At 40.1% G+C, this 26,474-nt stretch overlaps 2 protein-coding genes and 1 long non-coding RNA gene across 4 annotated transcripts; all 3 read left to right on the top strand.

Annotated features, from left to right (window-relative positions):
* Positions 1-401: 401 nt before the first annotated feature.
* Positions 402-12,209, top strand: LOC145781993 (coiled-coil and C2 domain-containing protein 1-like). Its single transcript, XM_082593715.1, has 20 exons — positions 402-530; positions 1,514-1,625; positions 1,723-1,826; positions 2,193-2,375; positions 2,761-3,168; positions 3,733-3,820; positions 4,103-4,174; positions 4,348-4,581; positions 4,887-5,017; positions 5,309-5,405; positions 5,678-5,841; positions 6,343-6,534; positions 6,821-6,978; positions 7,541-7,673; positions 8,121-8,281; positions 9,314-9,404; positions 9,793-10,001; positions 10,485-10,660; positions 10,834-10,910; positions 11,258-12,209. Exons 1-20 carry the CDS (start codon positions 462-464, stop codon positions 11,333-11,335), a joined length of 2,937 nt encoding a protein of 978 aa, XP_082449841.1. The 5' UTR covers positions 402-461; the 3' UTR covers positions 11,336-12,209.
* Positions 12,210-18,440: 6,231 nt separating this feature from the next.
* LOC145782546 (uncharacterized) lies at positions 18,441-19,278 on the top strand. Of its 2 annotated transcripts, XR_014290844.1 has the most exons (3): positions 18,441-18,838; positions 19,019-19,092; positions 19,193-19,278. It is a non-coding gene; the product is annotated as an uncharacterized LOC145782546 (long non-coding RNA). The 2 variants fall into 2 exon arrangements; XR_014290843.1 differs by having other exon boundaries at positions 19,019-19,278.
* Positions 19,279-19,395: 117 nt separating this feature from the next.
* LOC145781622 (uncharacterized) lies at positions 19,396-25,631 on the top strand. The gene is made up of 2 exons (XM_082593297.1): positions 19,396-25,191; positions 25,372-25,631. The coding sequence occupies exon 1, from the start codon at positions 19,396-19,398 to the stop codon at positions 24,466-24,468; it is 5,073 nt and encodes a 1,690-aa protein (XP_082449423.1). The 3' UTR covers positions 24,469-25,191; positions 25,372-25,631.
* The last annotated feature ends 843 nt before the right edge of the window (positions 25,632-26,474 follow it).

Here is a 26,474-nt window from a genome sequence, read left to right as displayed (position 1 = left end):
TATGACAATGATATATGGTCAACTGTCATCTAACACAATTATAGTAACTGATGCTGTACTGTAGAGCAAATGAAAACTTTTGGTGCCTGAATAAAAATGGCTGCAAAAACTCTTGTAGATCAAACACTTTAAAAAGAGAAAAACTAAAATTTTCAAAAAGTGAAAAATTACCCTTCACGCACTTGAGAGAGGAAGTTATCTGACATCAGCACTCAGCATGTTGTCAGGGTTAATTATTAAAAATGAAACAAAACTTGTGAAAAATAGTTCTCCCGCTTAATCAGACCAATTTGGCTTGGTCCCATTGTGGTCCAATTGTATGTATAATGATAAATTATGTAGGCTATGCATGTATTGTAATTTCAGCAATGCTTACAGTATAACCAATGTACAATTTGACCAGGCTTAGCAGTAAAGCATTTGTTTATAATTTTGTGCAACAAAATATTGAATAGCTGAGAATGCCAAATTTGCGAAGTAAAAAGACTGGGAAAGAACATAAAGCAGGAAGAAAAAATGTTTTAAATATGGTAAGCATAATATTTAGAAAACAATAACATTATATGCATTGTTTGATTCACTTATTTAAAAATATGCTACTGTTATTGTAGTAAGATATTTACCAGTGTTCTAATTTTATGATTAAGTTTGATAAAAATGCATGTGACTTGATGCTGAACAGTATATTATATACCTTATTTCGCAGTCATGGGACTACAGTATTTTGTTTGTGGTTTTCATTAATGTTATTCTTCTGTAAAAAATACTTTTGTTTAGAGTACCGGTTTCCAATCAATTGCTCTCCTGAATTTTCTATGTTATGATTTGAAAAGTGAACTCGTTTTGGTTGAAAAATCGTACTGCACTGACAATTTGCAAAAAACATGATTGTAAAAGCATTATGATGTCATAGTAAATTTATGTGAATTTGAGTTGTGTTTCTAAATTCAAAGTGATGAATAGGTATGATTTGTAATGTGCATTAAGAACAATGGTGCATAGGTATTACCATTTGAGTGATGGTGATAACTTACGATATCTCTTTAAAAAAAAAAGTATATATGATACAACAGAGTATCTGAAACATGAAATCCAATCTTCTACCAATAAAAACATACAAAACAGTGACTGCAAATGTTGATCCAGATCTTTTTTGACCTCTTGCGTGGTGGTATGCACCTCATGTTGGGTAGACTACCAATTATTCAGAGTAAAACTGACAATCCATTACCGTAGCTCTTATGATTGCCAAATTATATTTTTGCTTTGGCTCTAACAACCACTAGCTGCACACCCCTGTCTCAATGTTGTTTGAATATAACTATTACTTAGCTAAAGATGGTCGCATGAGAGATCAGCTTTGCATGAGCTTTCGAAGTCGTTGCTCTTTTGAGTCTAAATATTGTATTCTGTTTTTGCAACTAAGCAAAATTAAGTTTTGGCTGAGAAAATTCTCTATTTTGTACACTGCTTGTCCTGCCACCAAATGTTCAGTGTTATGTTTTATTTAAAGATGGGATATGGTGATGATAATGACACAGATGGAGATGATGGGATGGAAGCAGAGTTAGCAGCTATTTTAGGAAATGATCAGCCCAAAGGAAAGAAAAAGGCCCCAAAAAAATGTAAAAATATTTTGGTATTGAATAATTTACTGTATAGTGTATATATGTCAATTAAATGTTATTTATGTCTATACACTGTAATGTATTGACTTCACAGTGCTCGACTGGTCAGTAATTGATGCCCAGGTGACGTCATCGATGCGGGATGTTGATGACGATCCGGAGGAAGATGTGACAGAAGAAGATGAAAGCAATTTTTTAGTAAGGTTTTTAAAATAGCGTTCTTAGTTAGAGTCTAAAGTTGTGAGACTCTCGTTCTGTACACTGTTTCTTTGCGGAATGGCCCGTTTCGGTGAGTCCGATTCGGTGAGTCCGATCCCTTAAAGGGGGATTTTTTTATTTTTATTTTTAAATTATTGGGTACCGTAGCCTAATTATCATTGCCGTTTTAGGGTTCGGGGTTAGGGTTAAGGGTTAGAGGTTAGGAACTCACCGAATCGGACTCACCGAATCGGACTCACCGAATAGTAGCAGACCCGTTTCTTTGCCGTACTTTTGACGTGTTTTGATGGAAAAATTCATTATTTGTTGGCTCGAAACGCTTATTGTTGTATACAATTGTTTTAGTCAGAACTTAACGATCTGGTTGGAGAAGACGAACCTGCTCTGCTTCCGCCTGAAGTTTCAAAGCGAAGATCACCAAGTCCCCAGCCTACAAATGCCGGGAGTATGACTGATATTCTCAAAGAAAGGAAGGCTATGTATGAAAAGGCGATAGCTAATGCTCAAACGAGTGGGCAAGGATCAAAGGTAAGTCTTATTCCATACCGAAAACCTTTTGATGCAAGGAATGCAATACTTATTGTCAATGGTGTGCAGCTCTGAAGGCTGTAAAACCTCAATTTATTTTGATATTTTCCCAAGGGCATTACTTTAAAATCTTGCTGTGAGTGTGAGTGGTTTATTTTTTTGTTAGTAATTTCAATTAAATGAAAAATACATCAATTTTTATTGATTTTGCATGATCCAATGCTGTGAGTGAAACCACCACACTGCTTCCCTACCACATTCATCTTTGATGTATAGTACTACAGTATAGAAACTGTGTTGCAGACTTGCAGTCTGGGAAATCATCAGTGATAAATTAACACTGCAGCGTAGAAAGCTCATCATTTCACTTTCTTTTTTATCAAAGGTGAGGCGATTGCAACGTGGTGTCAAGACTCTTGATGGATTGTTGCGTAGCACCCGGGCCGGGAAAGCTATTTCGGAAGACGACATTCCTCCAGTTGTTGCTACTGGTGCTCCATCCACGGAGAGTAATCCTCCCACGGAAGTGACTAAAGCTTCTCCTCAACCTCCCACTGAAGATGTGAAAAGCACCGTTGAAGCAACAACTCCGCCAACAGCACCAGCAGCTGTTCCTACGCCGCTGGTCAAAATCCAACTTACCAGTCCGGTTAAGCCCAGTCCACCTGCTGCTGTTGATCCAGCCACTGTCAAGATCTTGCAAGAACGCAAACTGGAATACCGTGATGCGGCGTTGCAAGCAAAACGAAGTGGTAATAAAGAAGACGCTTTGAAGTACTTCAAACTTTTGAAGGTAGTTTACCTAGGAATTGTTGAAGTTTGTTTTTTAATGCAAGACGTTTATTATGCAGATTGAAGAAGTTGACTTGTTTAAAGAAAACCGATTTAAAAAAATCTTTTCACGCACTCAAAGTTAAGTTTTAACTGGCTAAAACCGGTTTCAGCCTTAGTATTGATTTAAATACGCTTTTAACTAGCTAAAAGCTTTCTAACGTGCATGTGACAATGTGTTCCATCCACTCAATCAATCCGTCATTTTTGCATCGATTTAACGTTTGCAGATTTATTCGACACTGATTTTCTAGCTGAGATCAGAAAATATATTTCACATAGTTACAGGATAGTTACAACATGAATTTCTAAAACGTTGCGAATACGATTCAGATAAACACCTCAGACAGCAAAATCTTTCATTTTTACATTGATGCAACATCTGCAGACGTTGAATCGATGTAAAATGTCGGGTTTTTCTGTCTGGAACTATCCTCACGTTTTCTCTTGTATTTTTTTTTCTCTTTAAGTACAGTTTCCCACAAAGATCCACATATTGCTGTCACTTTCCTCACTATTGTTGCAGCAATTCGATTCCGTGCTGGGTGCAGCTAATGAAGGAAAAGAAATTGACCTGAGCGAAATGCCACCTTCGCTTCAAAAGACCCCAGAAAGTAAGGTCCAGATGCAATGTAACATAAAACTGAAAGGAGTTTGCATTACTGATAACGAAATCTTGAACTAACTTCGTGCACTCACTAAATTTGATTCAGAATACATCGTGCAAAAACAGAAAGTAACTGTTTTCATAGCTTAAAATTGAAAAAATGATGTTTATGTTTGTAATTGTGAAAAAAAGATCGTTAATAAAAATCACAAACAAACACACCTGCTCATGCGAGGAGCAAACCTGTGTTATCTCATGTTAGGAGCGTTTATGATCTTCTTGTTATTAGCAAAAACTGAACCTCAGCGCCAACCACCATCGTCGCCGAAACCAGCTCCAGAACCAGCACAGCCTCCCACGAGTGAGTGACATCACAATTCTTCAGCATTCACCTTGTCGCATGTTCTTTCCAAATAAACTTTCAACTTAAGAAGCAGAATCGTTGTGGCGACTGCTTTGTGTTGCACATGGCTGTAGTATGTGTTGTTTTTCATTTTTTGTCATTTAAAATATTTCAATCTTCAATATCCTCAGCTCCCCAACCAGCCGCGCCATCCAAGCCAAAGTCTGTAATGGAAGCACTAGAACAAAGGATGGCCAAGTACCAGGCGAGTGCTGATGAAGCTAACAAGGAAGGAAACGGTGGAAAGGCGAGAAGAATGGGTCGGATCGTCAAACAGTACAAGGACGCAATTAGGTCCCATAAAGCAGGCCGCCCAGTTAACTTCGACGAGCTTCCCGTTCCCCCAGGGTTTCCCCCTATCCCAGGTACCTAATCTTGGTGTCTAAGTGTTTTTGTTGTAGATGACATGACAATAACTATCATGTAAGCCTAAGATGACCTCCTCGTGATGTTTCAACAGGATTGAATGGAGTCTGGCCTTTTCAATTTGCAATGCATAAATCCTGAAATGTAATTAGAGAATATGTTCGATCTTCGTGATGTCTTTGAGGTTAATGATATAAACGTCATCCATAAACCACACGATAGTATGATGTGCAATGTGTCGTCTTCAACCAACGGAGGAAGATTTTCTGCTTTCTAACCATGTAACTGGCATCTTGATTATCAGGAGTGAAGGAATCTTCTCAAGAAGATAACTTGATGCAGAAAGCAGACTTGTTACTCCGGCAAGACCCTGATGATACACCAGGACCATCAACGCAGAGTGAATCTCATCAGCGACTTGCTCCTCCTGCTCCGGTTAGCTTCAGAGATCTTTTGATTGTTCTGCAACAAATGACTTTATTAAAAGTTTAATCAAAAATCATCAGATGAAAGCATGTGCGAGGCTCTTCTATTTATGCCACTCAATCTGGACTTTAACAAATTAACTTAAAAATGATGATTACGGTAGGAAACAATGATAATGGTTGGTGGTAGGAACTATAGTAATGCACGGCAACCAAGCTGGTTGACAAATCACCTTTATCAAAGAGCCTAGTTTTATCAGGTTATGATATTGATCTTGATACAACCATTGATACTTTGCAGCCACCCAAACAGGCATCACCTCAGAGAGGTGGAAGCGGCCCAGGAAAAAGATCACCTTCTCCAAATGTTAAAAAGCCTTCCGCTAAAAGCCCTTCCAGTAAGTTAGTAGCATGTGTTAGTGTTTTTGGTTATTCGTAATAATAACAGAATTTATGGAATTCAATTGAAACAAATTTAACCTGTTCTTTTATTTAAATCTTTTATAATTGTGGAAGAATTTTTTCTCCACAATATAATATCATCTTTTTATGTGGTTTGCATCCCATTCTTCAACTGCGTATGTCCACAGCATTCAAGCCACTGACCCACTGAAAATTGTGTAATACACATGCGTATCAACCCATACACCAACGTCATGCTTTTTTGCAGCTGCCTACGAACAGCAAGTGTCGTTCTTGCAAAACAGACAAGCAGCTTTCAAGCGGGCAGCATTGGTTGCCAAGAAGAAAGGTGACAAAACAGCTGCCTTAGATTTTCTTCGAAAAATGAAAGGCTTTGATGAGATGATCGAAGCGGCAAAAAGTGGATTGCGGGTGAGTGGTGACGTTTAGTGATTGACATGTGATGAAACAATCGGAGAGAATTCTTTATCGTGCAGTGACCGTAGCATGCTACGAAAAATGTAGTTTCCTTAAAAAAAATTCATTTTATATTTACAGCAGCGTCTTGTGATTTGATAGATGGACGGTATTGGATGTTTTTTTTTTTCAACATTAACGTCGATATAAAAACATACGAGAGCAGTCAGAGCACACAAAGTTTCTTTCAACCTACAGTCGCAGAGCACGCTTTGTCAATGTTCTGTTAAAAGCTAAAAGCTAAACGCTCGTGCAAGACTTTGAACGATTGTAGAAAAGAACATGACCATATCTTGAATGGTTTTGACTGCCTTAAAATTCTTGCCAGGAATTTAAAAGTGTGTTATTGTTGTCCCGGTTTGTAAGTTTACGATGTGTCGTATCTTTGCTTGTGTTTTGAAAGAAAACGTCTTTTTCCTCCTTTCTCGAAAGAGTAGTTTGTTTGTTTTCTTCCAGGTGGATATATCTCGTGTTCCTCAACCTCCGATGGACTCCTCCTCCAGCGGCGATGATCACTTCGAAATCATTGAGCGCCATGAAATATCCTCCTCCCGTCCCGGAAGCGACGACCACCGCAAAAAGAACACTCCAGAAGAAGACGACGCGCTTTACTCCCGATTGCTGGACTCCCTCCAGCAGCAAATCAAGGCGTGTATTTTTGTATCACAATTTCATATTCGTAGTCCTGCCATGCAGACGGCGTAGGTGCTCATTTGGGTCAGCTTTGACTTTTAAATTTTTTTTAAATTCTTTTCTTTTCCGTTCGCGGCGTTTTTCCCCACTGGTGCAGGGTGTAAACTTACCGCTCTCCAGCGAATCGTTGTTGGAAGATTTCAAAATATCCTTATCTACAATTGAAGATTCGCCAGGTAAAAGCTTAAAAATCAGAAAATTTGAAATGTTTATATTGATTCTTGACGTCATTACGTCACAGAAAGCTCGAGCTTACGCTCAGCAGGCGACACATTCCGGTGACATTGCGTCAGCTGAGCAGTCCGACCGGCTGTCTTCGACCTCGCAAGTGGACTACGATTACGTGCGGAGCTGTCGTCGTCATGGAGACCCGCCTCCGCGGTTCTTCTACGAAAACCAGTACGTGATTACGTCATTGTGTAGAGAATTACTTGTTTTTTTAACTGTTTTTATTCGCATTGTCTGGGAGCGATCGATTTCGGATTGCGGTGATTTGTGATACAGTTATGTACACCGTGTGGTGCAAGTACAATAAACACCTGTCATAAGGTTTGAGGTTATCCATTGCTCTGGATACATTTGTGGATAATAAACATTACACGATGTTTTTCGCGTTAACTCTCGGCTGGCCTGGAAGGCTCTCGACCCGGCTTGATTATCAGTACCTGACAAGAAAGTTTCAATAAACGGCCACGATAGTCTTGCTACTGAAAGTGATATGTTAGTTTCAGTCAGAGTGTTACGTTTTTTGTGGTTTTATTGTATTTTTCACCACCCCTCCAGCGAAAGCTGCCGTTTTTACATTGTTTCGACATCGCCAGACGTTGAAAGAATGTAAAAAGGGATATTTTGCCAACCGGGAATGTCCCCAAACAGCAAATAAAAAAAACGGTTGATCTGGTAGGAAAATGGCCGTGATTTGGTAAAAGAAAAATCTTTTTTCATGCTTTGACTATTACAGAGTGTTTCACACGATGCGCATGAACCCTGACATTGGAAGCGATGAGATGGAGCTGGTTATTGTCCAATGCATTGACCTGCGGACAGCGAAGGACAACAAAGTTTTTATCGAATGGGAAATGCCTTTTCCACATGTCAGTGATAGATATCAACACAATTTTCAATTACATTCGTTGTATCAATGAACTTTAAATGTCGGATGCAGTCCATCAGCGGATCTTTTAAGCTGCCGATTAAGCTAATTATCTGATTAGTTAGTAAACAGTCATTTGGTTTGAATTTTATCGGTAGTATGTGATTGTATTCGGCCATTGCAATCAGCAGATTATGGTTGGTGAACAAAGAAAATATTAGCCTGCAGATGGAGATGCTTAATTGGCTGATTTGCTTAATCCGTGAATGACTCACTGTAGGTGCTTCCAACCCTATAACCATGTATTCATAAGTTTTTAAAGTCCTTTTGACATTTATTGGTTATTACTTGACAATTACCAGGATAGTCTGCTTTATAATATTGTTTGATATTTTGAGCGTTTCGTCAGTTGCTGTGTTGGCTCTGAACCATGCGTTACATGTTCCAGGACAACCAGATCAAAGGCCACACTGACGAGGGGAGAGGGCCTCAGCAACAGAGCCCGCAGTTTGCTGAAGGAACTTTTCGAGTCCCTTTCAATAAAAAATTAAAATCAAACCAACGCGCCATAAAGAACAAGTCCATAAAGTTGGAAGCTTTCCAAAAAGGGTTAGTAAGTCTTAATAACTTGTGTCGTCTGAGTTCAAACAAATACAAGTCATATTGACGTCTGCAGACGTTTAATCAACGTGAAAAGAAATGATTTTGTTACTCAGGTGGGTGTTTTGAGTGAAGATCTCAAGCCCACAACACCTTTAGAATAAAATTTCCTCTAGCTAGTTTTACGTATGCAGACGCTTTTTGTTCATTGGCCAGCTGAACACTGAAGTTGTCTACCGCCTTGTTCGAACTTTTCCGATTCACCATCTTGTTGATAAACGTTCGTGCGACGAACGAATAAGGACGACGGTTCGACGCATATAAAAACTACGCAGCTACTTTCTGGCAAGACACCTAATAACATGCTTTAACGGGGGCATAAAGATTGTCTTTTCGTCCACTTGAGGTAGATCTTCAACTACCGGGCGTAAGCCTGGATAGTGGATATTACAAAAATAGTTTATTCAGCCTTAACAATATCCAATCCATTGGTGTTTGTTTATTCTTAGTGCATCATATATATTTAATTATTTATTGTATAATGCAGGGGTTCCCAACCTTTTTTTACACTGTGGCCCCCTTTGAAAATTTTGAACAATTAATTGCCCCCTATCTTTTCAACCTTTTGAAGAAATTAAGAAACATCATTTTAATTAAAAACTTGTTTATACAGTAACGAATTAAAGACCATTTCACGAAAATTTGGGCAAAATGTACTAGTGTTTTTATTAAATTTTAATTTATTTCTTTTATATAGTGTTGGAGTGGACTTTTGTTATTTTTCAATTTTTTCCATGGCCCCCAGGTTGGGAACCACTGGTATAATGTATATTCTGTAATGTATCTTTTTTTAATTTATATATCATTGTATATGAGCGTACCCACAGTTGACTTTCTTCTTGTACTAGTACCAAGGTGACATCCTCAGTTATGTAAAGACAGTTGCATCATCTTTTGTGCGCCGGTAATGATAATTCCACTATTGGTTCCATCTCATAGAACGAAGAAACTTGTAGCAATTGACGTAATGTTTTCTTGCAGTGGTTTTCTTCGAAGTGACAAAAGCATTGGAACGGCGCTGATCAAGTTAAATCCTTTTGAAACTCAATGCGAAGTACACGCAGTTGAAGAAGTAAGTCGACGTTTGCCTGAAAAATCTACACGCTCAATGAACAATGATTTACCCGGTTTTACTATTGTTGGTTGTGACGTAATTAGTTGACTACAAAACTGCGATTGTCGTAACAGGAAATGGGATTACAGTTGCATTACTTCCAGCACAAATTACCCAGATAGCAAAATCCGTCATTTTTACATTGATTCAACGTCTGCAGACGTTGAATTGCAGACTGCAGAATGTAAAATTGACAGGTTTTGCTGTCTGGGAAGAATGCTAACGATGATTCTCTAAGCTGACAAATGTACAGTTCATCTACGATTTTTCTTCAGCGTCGTATTAGTGCCATAATGTTTCTGTAAACTGACGTAAAAGTAACGTTGCATTACTAAAAATGTGGCAGCTGAGAGAAGGGCGCAACGTGATCGGGAAGATCGAAGCTTACGTGAAGATCAGGAGCCCGCTCTTACAATCCGATTCCCAAACAACTACAGAGAGATGGGTCTCCGTCGAGCATGCCAAGCGACCGCGCAAAACCGAGTCTTCTTCAACGTCAAGTTCTAGAACTTCTGCCGCGCCAACCCCAAGTTCAAGAGTGCCAACGAAAGTGAAGTAACTCCATCTTTTCAAATTGTCCTCTTGAGACAAATCCTTTACCTTTAACAAGCTTTCATGTGTCATTTTTGTGTATTTGTGGCAGTGGTTTTACACTACCATGTCATTACCACTGTCTCCGTTGCTAAACCCAATTTGCACCAAGACAAATAGCAAGTAGAATATAAGAACCCGATATACGATTTTGACAATTTTAGTTAATACCAAATTTCAACCTACGTAAGATGAGGCTTATCCTTATCATGTTGTCTCAGAATTTAGGCAATCGCCCATTGTGGCAAGTTTTACTTTTTTTGTTTAAAAAAGGAAATTTAGTACACTTTCCGTCCCGAAAGATATGCCAATGAATGCACTTCTTAGTTAGAATTGTATTTAGTTACCAAACCTGATTGTTTTTACTACTGAATAGTGAATACACTTGTATTGGGTTTATCTGGTACATTCTGCGAAAGTAAATGTATCATTGATTTTCTTGACTAGCATCGCCAGTTTGTCTGTGTTGGAATTGGAGCTAAAGGTTGCGAATGCTCGTATAGATGAGTGCAGGAAGAAAGGAGCATCCTCCAAGGATCACCAGAGGGAAGCGTCTTCCATCCAGCAGAAGATTAGCACAACGAAGAAGTTTTTGCACGATGGCGGGTCTTCAGCTCTATCAGGTTTGATAAACCTAGTCCTAGACGAATGACACTTTTCCCAATCGACAATGTTCTGTTTAAGGCTCAAGGGCGTGGTTTTATTTGTAATTTCTTTCTTTGTAATTTTGTTTACGCATGACCGCACCTTACCTTCGTCATTTTGCGACGTTTTAATTGCGTTTTTAATCATCTAGAATACGTCGCTTGTTTGACTCGGCACTTACAACATTTGAACGAGGAAGCACAGACTCTCGCCAAGCAGGGAAAACGGGTAAATACAGTACAACTTGATATTCTTCTTGAACTTTATCAAATTTAAGGTACTTTCATCAAAATGTCATGCGGAACTGCGTTTCAAAACATAAATTCGTTAATTCGACGTCTGATTACGCAAATAATATCTTAATTTTGTAAAGGATTGCTGTTGAATTATGTGAATTCAGCCAATGGTAGTAGCATCTGATGAAATACATCGGAGCCGGAGCTATTTTTCAAACAGCTGGCTCCAGCTCCTGCTCCACTTGAATTTCACATAGAGCTCCAGTGAAAATGCACGGCTCCGGTTCCAAAGCCATGGGTTTCAAGAACGCTTCAGCAATGTAAAATTTATTTTAACAGGACCAAGTGAAACTTGCACTTACGAAGAAAACTCTGGTCAAATCTGAACTGGAGAAATACAAATCGAGAAGGACATAAACGTCACAGCAATGTATTAGCCATTTTGCGGTATTCCTTGGATTAACAAATTCACTGCTTGCTTGAAAACTCTGTTTGGTGTGACTCTGCTTGGAGCTTGACAACTTGTTCAGGTGTAAAAAAAGTCAAAAAGCAGCTTTTGTGGCGAAACATTTAAAGCCAGACCTACAAAAAGCAAACACCACAGAGCTTAGCATGATTGTAATTTTGAACACTTCTTTGTGTTGGCATTTCTTTTCTTTTATCGATTTAATTACCTGTGCTTCAATTTTGTATCTTGTTACTCAGTGGCGTAGCTAAGGCGAGGGGCGTCTGTCTCTGAACGCCTGATTGATTGTTCTTCAAAAGTAGAAAGTTTTGTTAAAGCACCAAACTGGCTCAAACTTGAAATCATGAAGATGTAAAATGTCATCAGAAATGGAAATCCTAGCTACGCTACTACTTTATACGATGATGATATGACCAAGCAAACTATCAAAACTCAAGAAGTTCAACTACTCACAATGCAATCGTTAGTATGGAGATGATGCCCTGACGCCAGTAGCCACAGGTGGAGTTGTGAACTCTTATCCCGTTTGAAACATATGTGACGTCAATGAGAATGTTAAGAATTCTTATTGGTTCATTTATTGTGACATCATCCCAGACAGAAAAATCTGTCATTATTGCAAAAATGACAGATATTACTGTCTGGGATACTAACTACGCTCTGCCCGACACTTTTCTTCATCATTGTAACAAAGAGCAACTCTGGCAATCTTATTTTGCATTTGTGTAGGCTAGCTTATCGCCACGTGAAGGTGTGTAGTGTAGTTAAAAGAGATTAATTTCTAGTGCAAACATCATGTACGTTCAAAAGTATAAAAACAAACTACTATTGTCGTTTTGTCTTAGAGTGTTCTAAAGATGCTGTTCAGCGCAAAGGTTCTCGAGCTAACGCTATTAACTGCAAAGTTTTTTTGTTTTTTTTATACGCTTACTAGTATCTAGAGTACTGAGGCGCTCACTATCCAATCATACAATCCTGGTTTGACTCCCGGTTTAAGCTGGTTTTAGAAAAATACTGCTCAGTTTTAACCAGGGTATAATATATTGGGTGGGCGTAGTTGAAGAAAAGGCGGCCACCCTACTGTCGTTAGTGCTGAAAGCATAGTATAATGAGAACCTTATCTTCTCATACCCCTAATCTTGGATTCACCTTTTAGCCTACTATCAGGCTCTTTTCTGCTCATCAGCGTTCTGTTTGATCAGTGGTTAGAATTGTGTGTCTATTTTTTCAATTCGTTGGGAGATCGGAGTCCATTTGTTAGTGTTCGGTATCAGCGGTTTTCAACCAGTGGGCCATAGAAGCATTTTGAGGTGGGCCACAGACTTATTCAAAAAATTAAGAAATTTATTGAAACATTTTGTTTCATTTTTGACACTATAGTTAATTTTACACTTGTGTGTTTGTTTGTTCTTTTAAAAATATTTTTCTTACAGACTTGAAAAGGGCTGTATGGCTGGCCGAAAATGTTAGCTTATTGTTTTTTTTTTATAATGTTAAATGTAGTGTTGTTGCTGGGTTATGTCTGTTTATAGTTTAAAAAAGTTACCTCTCTACCCAAATTGTAAGAAAGGCTCGGCTGGGAAAATGTTTGTGGTATATGTACTGACGGTGCTTCTGCCATGTTAGGAGCTAGAAGTGGCCTGCAAACATTACTTTGTAGTCGTTCACCTCATGCCATCTCAATGCATTGAATGATACACAGACAAGCCCTTGCATCGAAAACTCTTTCAGAATCTCTTCAAAATGTTCTGAGCACAGTTATCAAGACGATAAGCTTTGTAAAGAATGGAGGATTAAACATAGCCTACGACTATTCAGAAAATTATGCTCGTAGATGAATACTAAACACTTACATTTACTTTAGTATACTCGGATCCGTTAGCAGCTGCCCAAGGACAATGTTTTAGCCAGAGGTTTTGAACTACGGAAAAAATTTCTGAACATGTAGGGAAAGGACGAATTGAAATCCTGCTTTAGGGATATTACCTTTATGTCCGAACTTGCTTATCTAGTTGATATATTCGACCAATTGAACCGCTTAAATCTCAAGCTAAAAAGACCGAATACATTACTGTACTTCACTTTATCGACGCTCAAAACGCGTTTGTGCAAAAGCTTGAAAACTGGAAACGAAAAGCTGAGAAATTTTGCAATGTTTGAGACCCTTTTATCTGTGATTGAAGATAACCTAGACGTGGTCTTGCCAATCTCCGGAAAGAATTTTTAAACTACATTCCTGAAATATCTGCTGTTGATTTAGAGCTGCTGAGAAACCATTTTGCAATACCAAAACTAAAAGTTTCTGATGACTTACAAGATGAGCTCATTGACTGGAGAAACGACTCTACTTGTAAAGACATGTTTGAGGTCTTATCAATCTGCGAGTTTTGGGCAAGGGTGTGTGATTCTTATCAGCGTATCGGTAAAGAATATATAAAAATGCTGCTGCCTAGTTTCAACAGTACGTGTTTATGTGAAGCAAGGTTCTCCACTTTGGTGCAGGTAAAAATGTAGAACCAGAACCAACTTGAAGTGGAAGGTGGTATGCGTTGTGCGCTATCTTAAACCCTTCCAAAATTGATATGTTGGTTAATTAATGTTCAGAAGCGAACATTTCACTACTGGTCGTTTGAATAAATAATCTGTTTTGAAGTATGTTCTGCTGCTTTTTGTTTATAAATATTTGTTGTAGTTTTTACTTATATAAAAGCATAATGGGCCATACAATTTTTATGCAGAGAAAAATGGGCCACGAAAGAAAAAAGGTTGAGAACCACTGGTCTAAGTAGTAAGTATACAGGATTCACTGGAAACGTTGGGACGCTCATGCTATTGGATAATAAACTTAATTAGCGCAAGTGAAGTGGCTTTAAATAGAAGCGGAATGGTTCGGTATCTTGACTGCCAGCATGGTCTTTAGAGTTACGGCTAGCTATGTCTATTGCTACGGAATACGTGGCACTGCTCTTGAGCTGATGAAAAGTTATCTTACTAATCGATACCAATATACCAAAGTGTCTAATTCTGCTTCAAGCTTGCAAAAAATCCTTTGTGGAGTCCCTCAGGGTTCAACATTGGGACCCCTTCTCTTCCTAATGTATATTAACGATCTTCCTTTAATGTCTAAATTTTCTACCGTGCTTTTTGCGGATGACACATATCTAGCTTTACGTGGTGAAGACTTGGAATCTTTACAAACAGAAACCAATACTGAACTACAAAAAATTGATGCTTGGCTACGAAGAAACAAACTCTCTTTAAACTACTCTAAAACAAGCTACATTTTAATAAACAAAGTACCTAAGCGTACTGTTGAAACTAATTTCAGGTTGTGTATAAACCAAACAGTGATTGAAAGAATGAAAACAGTTAAGTACCTGGGAATCCATGTCGATGAAAATCTAACCTGGTCGTCACACATTAAACATTTGTCGCTGCAGTTGGCTCGATATTCCGGAATTTTTTATCGCCTTCGTAACTATGTGTTAGAGGAAACATTGCTTATGTTATATTATAGTCTAGTATATAGTCGTGTTCAATACGGTATTACTATATGGGGTACTGCAGGTAAAACACTAATCAAGGAAGTTGACGTAAGACACAATAATATTATTCGCGCAATCACTAGAAGTACAAAATTCAGTCACGTCACTAGCTTATACAAATCTTTGAATATTTTACAACGTGAAGATATTTACAAACTCGAAATTGCAAAATTTATGCATAAAGTTTCCAATAATAATCTACCGCCTGTATTGCAAGATCGTTTTATAAAACTTGATAATATTCACTCGCACAACACTCGACAACTAAATAAAATGAAGTATTTTCTTCCACAAATAAACAAATCCGTGGCACACAATCTTCTGACACATCGGGGTACTAAATTGTGGAGTGAATTGGATGAATGTATTAAAAGCAAACACCTTGCTTTGTTTAAAAAACTTTATAAAATTACCTTGTTAAGTTCTTATTAAATCGTTAAAATCGTTCAGTTAAATTATTTTATCTCAAGTAACCTCGTATTTGTGTTCTTAAACGATATGATTCATTATATGCTCATGTTTTCCCAGCTGGTCTTGATTCAATATTCTACAAAACCTTATATATTCAATTCGATTTCGAAGCTACTGTTCCATCCATCATTATGTTTTATTGATACAGTTATAATGTCTGATGCTGCAATGTAAGATGACTGATGACAGGCAGCACCTTGACTGGTTAACCGCAAGGTTGTTCGGTGCTGCCAGACCTTTCTATTGCCATATTTTGATTTGTATGTAATTGTGTTTCTTTATATCGAGTCGTATTAGAAAGGCAAATAAACAATATCTCTCTCTCTCTCTCTCTCTATGTCCCATTTTGTGAGCAATTTCTAAAAGGCCTACCGTAGGCTACTTTTGTTTTCTTGATCTATTTAAAATTAAAGAACTGTAGTGTTAGTTGAGTTACTAACAGTTGGAGAAACTTGTAGTTTTGTTATAAACATTTTAATCTGATATCATCAGTTTGATGAATTATACAGCACATCAATGTTTAGTGAATCTGTACTTTTAGCAGGGGAGGGGTAATCGTTTATTTTATTTTTTCAAATCCAACTGTAGCCTGGTTTTAGAATACAACAGTAGCCTACATTATAAGACCTCTGGTAAAAAAAAGATGAAATTTATTCCGTTTAATCGCTTTCGGTAGATTGACTGTTTTGTATTGCAGTGTTGAGGTTTGTTTGAGTTTGCTATTATCAAGCCAAAACAAGTTTCCCGAACTGTTAGTAATAGTCCGGCAGAAGTAGGCTATGACTGAACTTGGAAATTTTATGCAAAGTTTTTTTTTTATTGATTTTGGTAGCCTAGAGTCTACTCTTTCAGAATCTGCCGGGTGCACTCCGCGCACCCTTGAGCGTTTTGAGAAATTCAAGATGGCGTCCAAAATGGCTGCCGTTTCAGATAACTTCCTATAACTCAGTTAGTATTTGACCTAGGATGATAATTTTGGTGTCTAACCATATGTTTTGAGGGGCAAGGAATACATTGAAACTATTTATTTGACTGGTATGTAGAAATGCAATAATGCCGCCAATAGGGCTGCCATAGGGGAAGGTCGGGACCCATGATCATGGTGGGAGCCATAATCCACCCCCGTTTTTTTAATATAAAGTACTCTTTTTGCATTTTTTGTCGTCGTTATATTTTTTATGCTTGGATAACTTTCCCACAATCCTTTGGTCAAAATTGTACTAAAAATGAAGGTGCAAAGAGGATTTATAGGTTTTGGGTTAAAAAAGTAAATTTTTTGGCTGAATGTGTTTTAAAATAACTCATTTGTTATGCAAGAAATGTTCATGAACTTTTTTGTAGTGGTAGGTGATGTATTTATGATGAGATTAAGCCGAAAGTTTTTTAGATAGCAATGTTAGTTTTTTTTCAGCTGTTGTTTCATTTCTGAACGATCAGGTAGGGAGCCTTGAGTCACCTTGTGTTGGGACCTACAAGCCATGACAAGTGCCTGTGATAGTAGATGTTAAAGTGTCATATGACATCATTTTTTTGTTTTCACACCTTTCCATTAGGATATATCACAATTCTGACTTCTGTTTCGTTTGCAACTATTAATTATGCTATTTCACATGAAAATTCTGACAACTCATCCCAAGGAATCATTTGAAAATTCTCCATCGCTTATTTCAAAATTTAAAGCTTGGAAGCCGGCTTGAAGATTGATTTCACACATAAATAATACAACTATGTTTTAGAATTTTATTTTTGATATGGCGAAGTGATTTCTTTGCTAAAATACTACATTTTTTGGCTTATCGCAATTGTGGCTTATCGCTCCCCACATGTGGGGTGCGATAAGCCGCTTGGCGCGTGTTTATGTTTTAGAGCGTAAATTAAACATTCGTTGAAATAATAACTTGTGCTTTTGCTGTAGAGTAGGTAGCACTACAAGGCATTGCAAAACCAATTTTTAGAGAAAAATATTGAGAAACGTAGAAGATATGCATCTAAAAGAAAAAAGTGGCTCGCAGGTCCCGACCTTCCCCTATTACAAATTTCAAACAAAAACAAACAAATTCACTTATATTTGGTCTAGAATGATAATTTTGGTGTCTATCCATATGTTTCGTTGACAAGGAATCCATTTAAGGGATTAAAACAGTTGCATATGAATTACATCGCAGGAAAATCCAAAATGGCTGCTGATATATTTGCTGAATACTTATAGAAAATCATTATTTCTGCGACTTTTGCTTGTGAAATACCATCTAACATATAACATCACCCACAAATGTAACCATTGGTTGTCACAAATGTGACCATTAGTAATGTACAAGCCTGGAGGACCGGTTGAGGAGGACCGGTTGTAGCGTTTTAAGTTTCAAGTCTTTCACCCATCCTTACATTTCTGCATCAAGTTCAGGCGGATTGCTGCCTTCCAGTGAACGCCACACAATGGCTTGGTGATGGGCTCTTCTTACATTCTCTTTAAAGGCCTCACTTGTAGGAGGAAGGGACAAAGTTTTGGTGGTACCGCGGAGGCCCGACCCGTTTTGGATGCCCATACCCTCCAGCGTGCTTCGGACATTGATTTACTCGTAGTATATTGACCGTAACAGGCTGACATGAATGTGGTTGCCTGCGCAATCACTGATTCTATGGGAGAATCAATGACCCCTAAAAGTGACAGTGAGTGACCATCTTTCAGAACCTTCAATGCAGTACCTTTGCCAATCCCATAGCAGCACGCTACCGTATCACACCCATAAAGAGCATGGGCTGACAGGAGTTCATTCACAAAAGACACATGCTTTTCTACGGTTTTTCCAATGTCAATGACTGTTCGTTCCTTAATTGGTGATTCCATGGTGATACGATTTTTCATGCTTCCAACGTGATAATAATGAAGCAAGAGAATGAAGACGTCTGTGTCATCGGATATCACAGTTCTATCACTCTCTTCATTATTTCGAGCAGACAGCATCACCTGTTGGACAATGATTTTGTCCACTTCCTCATGACTACTTGAAAGGTCCACCCTTCTGATTGTTACGTCGTATTTGTCCGCCTCCTTTTCTATGTTTAAAAACTAAATTCGGATTCCCTAAGTAGCACCTGGCAACCCCTGCTGTCTCACCTCGAGGTGTGATCGTTACGTCATAATTACATTTGCGCCTTTGCGTTCGTTACTACGTTTCTTTGTGCTTTGAGTTTTGTTAAGTGGCAGTAGGCTACATGTAAAGATCAGCTTAACGTTTACAGCAACTATAGTTAGCGACTGGTAGTTAATTCGAGCTATTAACGGACATAACGGTGCTGCTGTTTTTTAGTTGAATAAGAGTTAGCCTACTGCGTTAATGTACTGTGTGGTTGAAGCATAGTTGAACTCTGTGCAGCAATTTCATCTGTCGTTGCCGTTGGCCTATGTGGCCAAATCAGTGATTATCACAGTTCACGGTAAGCTTAACATCCTACTGCAACCTTTGTGATAGGCTAGGCCAATGTGAATTTTAGTGTCAATGGTTAAGTGTAATAAGTACCTCGTCTCATTTCCCGATGTTTAAATCAAGTACGGGACTCACCTATGATGTGAAATTTATAGCATAATATTTTACTGTTTACCGTTTATATGTTCAGTTTCGATCTACAACGGTAGAATTTTCAATTGTTGGGTTTCTCCCTGTGCTGTTCCGTGCGCCACAAAATAGTCGGTAAGAATTCATTAGGCCTATAATTCGTCATCTGTAATTCCGCATTAGGCCTAATTCGTAAGTTTTGTTTGCTAATCGTTGTTTTTCTGTGTTGTCACAGAAACCTTCTTCTTCACTTCACCGTCGCTTGTTCGTTGTCGTAGCTGTCGTTGTCGTCGACAGCTGAATACATTTACCGTCACTCTGTGTGCGTGTTCGTACGTTACATAGAAGCGTTTCGACTATTGTGGACAGTCCTCGGAGTCGCAGCACTCAAGTTCCGAAGGTTTGCCGTAGGCTTAATTGTTCTTACGTTTACTTATGATGAGCGTCCAAGGCAGTAGTCCACTCGAGGATGCGTCAGCAGCCAAAAAAGCTGAGTTCGATAGGGCCACAAAAACTTTGCAGCAGTCCTATCTGCATGGAGAGCAGCTAATGCTTCATCCTAGTACTAAGTTGGAGGTATTCCGCTCCTACTGTTCCGAAGTGAACCGAAAATATCAGGAAGTTGTCAATCTGATTGGAGATGATAGGGAAACCGAACGCTCCCTAATGGAAAAAAATAAGGTCGAGTTTGACACTCGTTGCAAGGAGTGGTTGGAAAGAACTGCCAACTTGCCGGGGCCATCTACGTCCTGCAAGAAGTCTAGCTCCTCGCATCGTTCCGTGAGCCTACGCTCTGGAAGCACCCGCTCAACGGCTAGCTCAAGGCAACGTGAAGTACTGATCCAACTGAAGCTGGCTCAGCGGGAAAAGCTTCATATTCAAGAGGAAGCTCGGATAGAAGCAGAGAGGAAGAAAGAAGAAGCTCGGGTAGAAGCTGAGAGGAAGAAAGAAGAAGCAGAGAGGAAGAAAGAAGAAGCTCGGATAGAAGCTGAGAGGAAGAAAGAAGAAGCTCGGATAGAAGCTGAGAGGAAGAGCAGACAAGCTGACCACAAAATTGAAATGTTACAACTGGAATTGCAATCTCGGGCAGAGGCGATGAGTGACGCTGATCCATCTTACGTTACTGTCGATGAAACTGGATTCATGTCACCTGGTCTACCAAACAGCAAGGCGAATGTTTCCCCCCGTTTGACAAAGAGACCCTCTGTGCAATTTCAAGAGACATCTTCTCCTGTCCTTTCATCTCCTTATGGCATTCATGATGCTAAAGCTAACAAGCCTAATTCTACGGTCCCTGCAGCACACTGGACTCCTGAAGCAAATATTAGTTCGCCAAGTTTGGCTTGGCAACCGAAAACAATTAAACGTGACTCGTATGGACCAGATTACCAACCTATGTCCCATGTCGGTGAACAACCAGGGTGCTCCTATCAGCAGCCCCAACTACCAAGTAGACATTTCTCTTATAGTGACGAACGTTTCTTACCACGACCAGAAATACTTTCATTTAAGGGTGACCCCTTAACTTACCAAAATTTTGTTCGGACGTTTGACACACAGATCGTCCCGCTGGTACATAACGATCAAAGGAAGTTGGTCTATTTGTTACAACATTGTCATAGTGACGTAAAGCGTTCAATAGAACATCTTGTGAAGAAACCCGATGGCTATGAGCTGGCAAGGAAGAAGTTGTACTTGGAGTATGGCCAACCTCATATCATCGCAAATGCAGCAGAGCAAAAACTGAAGAGGATGCCAAAGGTTGGGCATAACGATCCTCAAGGTTTAAAGGATCTAGCCAATGCCATGGATGTGTGTCTCTCAACCCTGGATGACATTAATGAGTTTGCTGGACTGAACTCTCTGGACACAATGATGGTAATGATTGAGAAGTTGCCATTCCGTATGCAAGAGGCATGGGCAGAGAGATCGGTTATGGTTCTGCACAACACAAGTCGTGAAGCAGGATTCAGAGATCTTGCAGAATTTGTTGGCATGCGAGCAGAGATCCAGAACTCCCTCTATGGAAGTAGGATTCATAAGGCGAAGGAAACTCATCAGACCCTGGCAAAGAAACCCAGTCGGAAGGATCGAGTTTCAGCATTTAACACGGACGTTCCTCCGCTCAAAGGTGTGTCAAAGCCATCTTTCAGTAATGTTTGTCTATGTTGTAAACGCAAGTCGCACAAGCTTGTTGATTGCGACGAGTTTAAAAACATGATGTACAAACAGCGTAGACAACTGGTTTACGATGCACACTTATGTTATAAGTGCCTGACTAGCACAAAGCATCAAACTCGCGACTGTAAAGTTGACAGCACATGTACCATTGAAGGGTGCAAGGGACGTTTCCATCATACCTTGCTCCACAACCCTAATCCACCTAATTCATCTCAGCCACGCAGTGATGAAGAACAAAGGGGAGTTCTTTCTTGTTCAGTGACGGAACCGCGGCCGCAAGATAAAGTTGTGGGTGTCTGCAAGGCCTACCTGTGCATTGTGCCAGTAAAGGTTAGATACAATGGCAATGAAGTTTTGACTTACGCGTTCCTCGATCAAGGTTCTACAGCAACCTTTTGCGCTAACAGATTAATAGACGTTTTGAATATCACTGGGGATAAAAGAGAGATCTCACTACAGACTCTTTCTAACACGTCTAAAATATATGATGGAATATCTGTAAGCTTGTCTGTGTCCTCCCTAGATGACAGACGAAAGTTTGAGCTGTCTGGAGTCCTGTCAATTGATGAAATTCCGACTACTCCAAATGCCATTCCGAGTCAAGAGGAACTGTCTGGACTACCCCACCTAGATGATCTGGAATTTCCCTGTGTGAAGGGTGGAAGTGTGACACTGTTGATCGGTGTCGACAACCCAGAAGTGTTTTGCATTCAACGTTCACGGAAGGGATCACGTGATCAGCCGATCGCTATAAAAACCCCGTTGGGTTGGTCCTTGTTGGGCCCATCTCTGTCACCAACTTCCTCTTCTTCTTATCAAGTTAACTTTGCTCAATCAAGAGACATTGCCATCGAGCAACAAATCGAGTGTTCATGGAAAACAGACTTTGGTGATGAAAAATCAATGCTTGACATGCCCAACTCACGTGAGGATAGAATGGCATATGACATGATGACAAAATCAGTCAAGCAGATTGATGGAAAGTATCAACTCCCATTACCTGAGAGACCCCTGACCCGCAGAGGTATTTTGTCTGCGACGAGCTCGCCATATGACCCCCTGGGGTTTGTTGCTCCAGTAACCTTGAAACTAAAGTTGTTGTTGCAAGATTTGTGCAAGCAAGGTCTCGGTTGGGATGACCCAATTTCGGCATCTGAAGTGGACACTTGGAATGAATGGATAAATCAGCTACACCAGCTTCACGATGTACGTTTGCCTCGCTGTTTCAAACCTCCCCACTTTGGCGTGGTAACGGAACATGAACTTCACTATTTTGCCGACGCTTCGTCTGTGGCATATGGAGCTGTGTCCTACCTCCGTCTTGTTGATGATGAAGGAAGGATTCACTGTGCATTTCTGATGGGAAAGTCCCGTTTATCCCCACTTAAAACAGTTTCCATTCCGAGGCTGGAACTCACTGCTGCTGTTATGGCCGTGAGGTTAGATAAAATAGTGAGAAAGGAATTGAACCTACCCAATTGCACATCAAGATTTTGGACAGACTCGAGCGCTGTCTTACAAAGTATTTGTAATGCAAGGAAAAGATTCCCTACATTTGTTGCCAATCGATTGTCCACGATTGAACAAAATACAGACCTTTCGAAATGGAGACATGTGCCTTCAAAGTTAAACCCTGCCGATTGTGCGTCCCGTGGTATGAATGCGAATACGCTGATTAGCTCCAGCTTCTGGTTGTCTGGCCCAACGTTTTTGTGGGAAGCCGAAGAAAGATGGCCAGAGTCTCCAATAAAACTACCTGATCTTCCAGCAGAGTTTGCGCCCGTCAAGAAACAACAAGTTTACGTGAGTGCCGCTTCAGAAGCTTCTTGTTCTACTGACCGATTGATTCATCGATATTCCAAGCTGATACGCTTGAAGAAAGCAACAGCATGGTTGATGCGTTACAAAAGGTTCCTCATGATGAAGACTCGACCTTCGTTTTGCCAAGCCCCACTTGCCCGGTCTCCTATCACAGTCCGTGAGTTGAAGTTCGCTGAAATGGAACTGATTAAATATGTGCAAAGAAGTCGCTTTGGACAGGTGCTAAACGTATTATCTGGAGGTGCCATGCTAACTAAAAGGACATTCTCACGATCCATGGTTAAATTGAACCCTATATTGGTTGATGGGGTCCTTCGGGTTGGCGGCCGTTTGGAGCGAGCACCAATCGAAGAAGACGCCAAGCACCCGATCGTGTTACCTTTTGACTCTCACCTTACAGATCTTGTGATTACAAGTCACCATGCTCAAGTGGGCCATTCTGGCATGACCCATACATGGGCATCTCTTCGACAAACATACTGGATTCTGAAGGGAGGCGTCGCCGTTAGACGTGTCCTCGGGAAGTGCTTGCTCTGTAAAAAAAGGAATGCACAAGTTGGCAAACAATTTATGGCTGATTTGCCATCTGGAAGACTCCAACCCGATAAGCCTCCGTTTTCTCATGTCGGTGTCGACTATTTTGGACCCTTTATGGTGAAGCAAGGCCGCAGTTCACTCAAACGTTATGGCTGCGTATTCACGTGTATGTCAATAAGAGCTATCCACATTGAAATTACCCACACCATGTCTACCGACTCGTTTATTGATGCCCTTCGACGATTCATCGGTCGTCGAGGTCTCCCAACCGACATTTATAGCGACAACGGATCGAATTTTGTCGGTGCTGAAAGAATATTGCGTGAGTCCTTACAACTGTGGAACCAACAGAAGATTAATGAGTATCTGTGCCAACAAAATGTGACCTGGCATTGGAATCCGCCAACCGGCTCTCACTTCGGTGGAGCATGGGAGCGCATGATCCGTTCCATTCGAAGGATCCTAACTGCTCTGATGAAGGAGCAAACCGTTTCAGATGAAGCTCTCGTTACTTTGATGGTCGAAGTGGAGTCAATCATAAATTCGCGACCCATCGTTCCTATCACCTTTGACCCACAAGATGATGTGCCGTTGTCTCCCAATCACCTATTGCTGTTGAGAGAAGCACCAAACCTGCCCCCTGGACTGTTTGATAGAAAAGACTGTTATGTTCGACGCCGCTGGGCCCAGGTGCAATACCTAGCCAATCAATTTTGGTTGCGCTGGACCCGTGAGTTCCTCCCATTCATCATTCAGAGACAGAAGTGGTTTCAAAGAGAGAAGAACTTTGAAAAAGATGATGTTGTCCTCCTCGTCGACGATTCCCAACCTCGTTCGAAGTGGCTGTTGGGGCGAGTGGTTGACACATACCCAGACAATAAAGGGACTGTACGCACAGTTTCGGTGAAAACTCGATACAATGTGGTCAAGAGACCAATTTCGAAACTGTGCTTGATTTTGGAAACTGCTTAATGCAGAACAAAATGGACTGTTTACCTGTCGCCGGGTTAAAGGCATTGATCAATGTGTAATTGTGTATTATGAACTATTGAACGAATTTCTGTTGGCTAATAAAGCCAAAAACAAACATTTCTTGTTGAGAATAGTGAAAAACACACTACCTGCTTCGAAATTTGCCTTTAATTGTGATAAGTGACTGCATTTTGCAACCCTTTGTTCATGAGGGTCCTCTTGAAGGCTGATTGGATTGTGAAACATATCGTTCCAAACACGACTTAGTTTGATCGTAAAAAATGTTCACTCAGTTCCTATTTTTGTGTGGGGGTGTTACGTCGTATTTGTCCGCCTCCTTTTCTATGTTTAAAAACTAAATTCGGATTCCCTAAGTAGCACCTGGCAACCCCTGCTGTCTCACCTCGAGGTGTGATCGTTACGTCATAATTACATTTGCGCCTTTGCGTTCGTTACTACGTTTCTTTGTGCTTTGAGTTTTGTTAAGTGGCAGTAGGCTACATGTAAAGATCAGCTTAACGTTTACAGCAACTATAGTTAGCGACTGGTAGTTAATTCGAGCTATTAACGGACATAACGGTGCTGCTGTTTTTTAGTTGAATAAGAGTTAGCCTACTGCGTTAATGTACTGTGTGGTTGAAGCATAGTTGAACTCTGTGCAGCAATTTCATCTGTCGTTGCCGTTGGCCTATGTGGCCAAATCAGTGATTATCACAGTTCACGGTAAGCTTAACATCCTACTGCAACCTTTGTGATAGGCTAGGCCAATGTGAATTTTAGTGTCAATGGTTAAGTGTAATAAGTACCTCGTCTCATTTCCCGATGTTTAAATCAAGTACGGGACTCACCTATGATGTGAAATTTATAGCATAATATTTTACTGTTTACCGTTTATATGTTCAGTTTCGATCTACAACGGTAGAATTTTCAATTGTTGGGTTTCTCCCTGTGCTGTTCCGTGCGCCACAAAATAGTCGGTAAGAATTCATTAGGCCTATAATTCGTCATCTGTAATTCCGCATTAGGCCTAATTCGTAAGTTTTGTTTGCTAATCGTTGTTTTTCTGTGTTGTCACAGAAACCTTCTTCTTCACTTCACCGTCGCTTGTTCGTTGTCGTAGCTGTCGTTGTCGTCGACAGCTGAATACATTTACCGTCACTCTGTGTGCGTGTTCGTACGTTACACTGATCACTACACCACCATGGCTGATCTTAAATGGGGCAATGTCCTCAACAATCACTATCAACTTGTGAGTTTGGGTGTATTTATGGAATGACTCGTCTTCAATCAGAAGTTTGACAATCAGGTTTATCAACTGCTTCTTGTTTTCGGTCACCGTCAATACAGTCTTTTGAGGTGGTAACTTGGTGTTCAACTGCAGCTCGTGGACTTGGCTAACTCCAGTGGCCCTAGCACTTCTGGTGACACTCTTAGTACTGTAATCGTAGTACCGATCGAACACTAGGTGAACGTCCCCAACTTTTAGTCTCTTGGCAATGGCGTGTTTCAAGTTGTTTGCGTAGTCTGTAGTGGTGCCCTCTGCAGGCCAAGAAATCACCCAGAGTAGGGCTGAACCATCAATCACAACTACTGAAGTGTCACTTGCTGTTGTCCGAGCAGATACCTCAACCTGAAGCTGTCGCTTTAAGGAAGACTTTGATGTTGTAGCTCTCATTTCTTCTGTGGGTTCAAACATAGACGTTGGTACTGGGGCCACTTCGTAGGATAGGACATCTTTTATGACAACATCACGCCCACTAGCCTGTTGGCCTATGACCCTGGAGTAGATGACATTCATGTCGTACACTTTACTACCTCCCACATTCACATGTTTCTTTGTAGCCACCATGGTAGTCACGGTCTGGTGAATTGTTTCATGTAAGCCATCAGATAAATTCTCTCCAAATTCGCACATCTGTTTGAATCCTTTCTGCACAGCCTCCTGCACATTCACTGCCGGGGTTCCATGTTGACCAGTTGCAATGTTCACTAGATCCTCTGGATGT

The sequence above is a fragment of the Aplidium turbinatum genome, chromosome 13 (assembly GCF_918807975.1).
Source record: "Aplidium turbinatum chromosome 13, kaAplTurb1.1, whole genome shotgun sequence".
NCBI classification, from domain to species: domain Eukaryota; kingdom Metazoa; phylum Chordata; class Ascidiacea; order Aplousobranchia; family Polyclinidae; genus Aplidium; species Aplidium turbinatum.
Note: the sequence above shows the minus strand (reverse complement) of the source record. Positions and strands in the feature narration are given on the sequence as shown.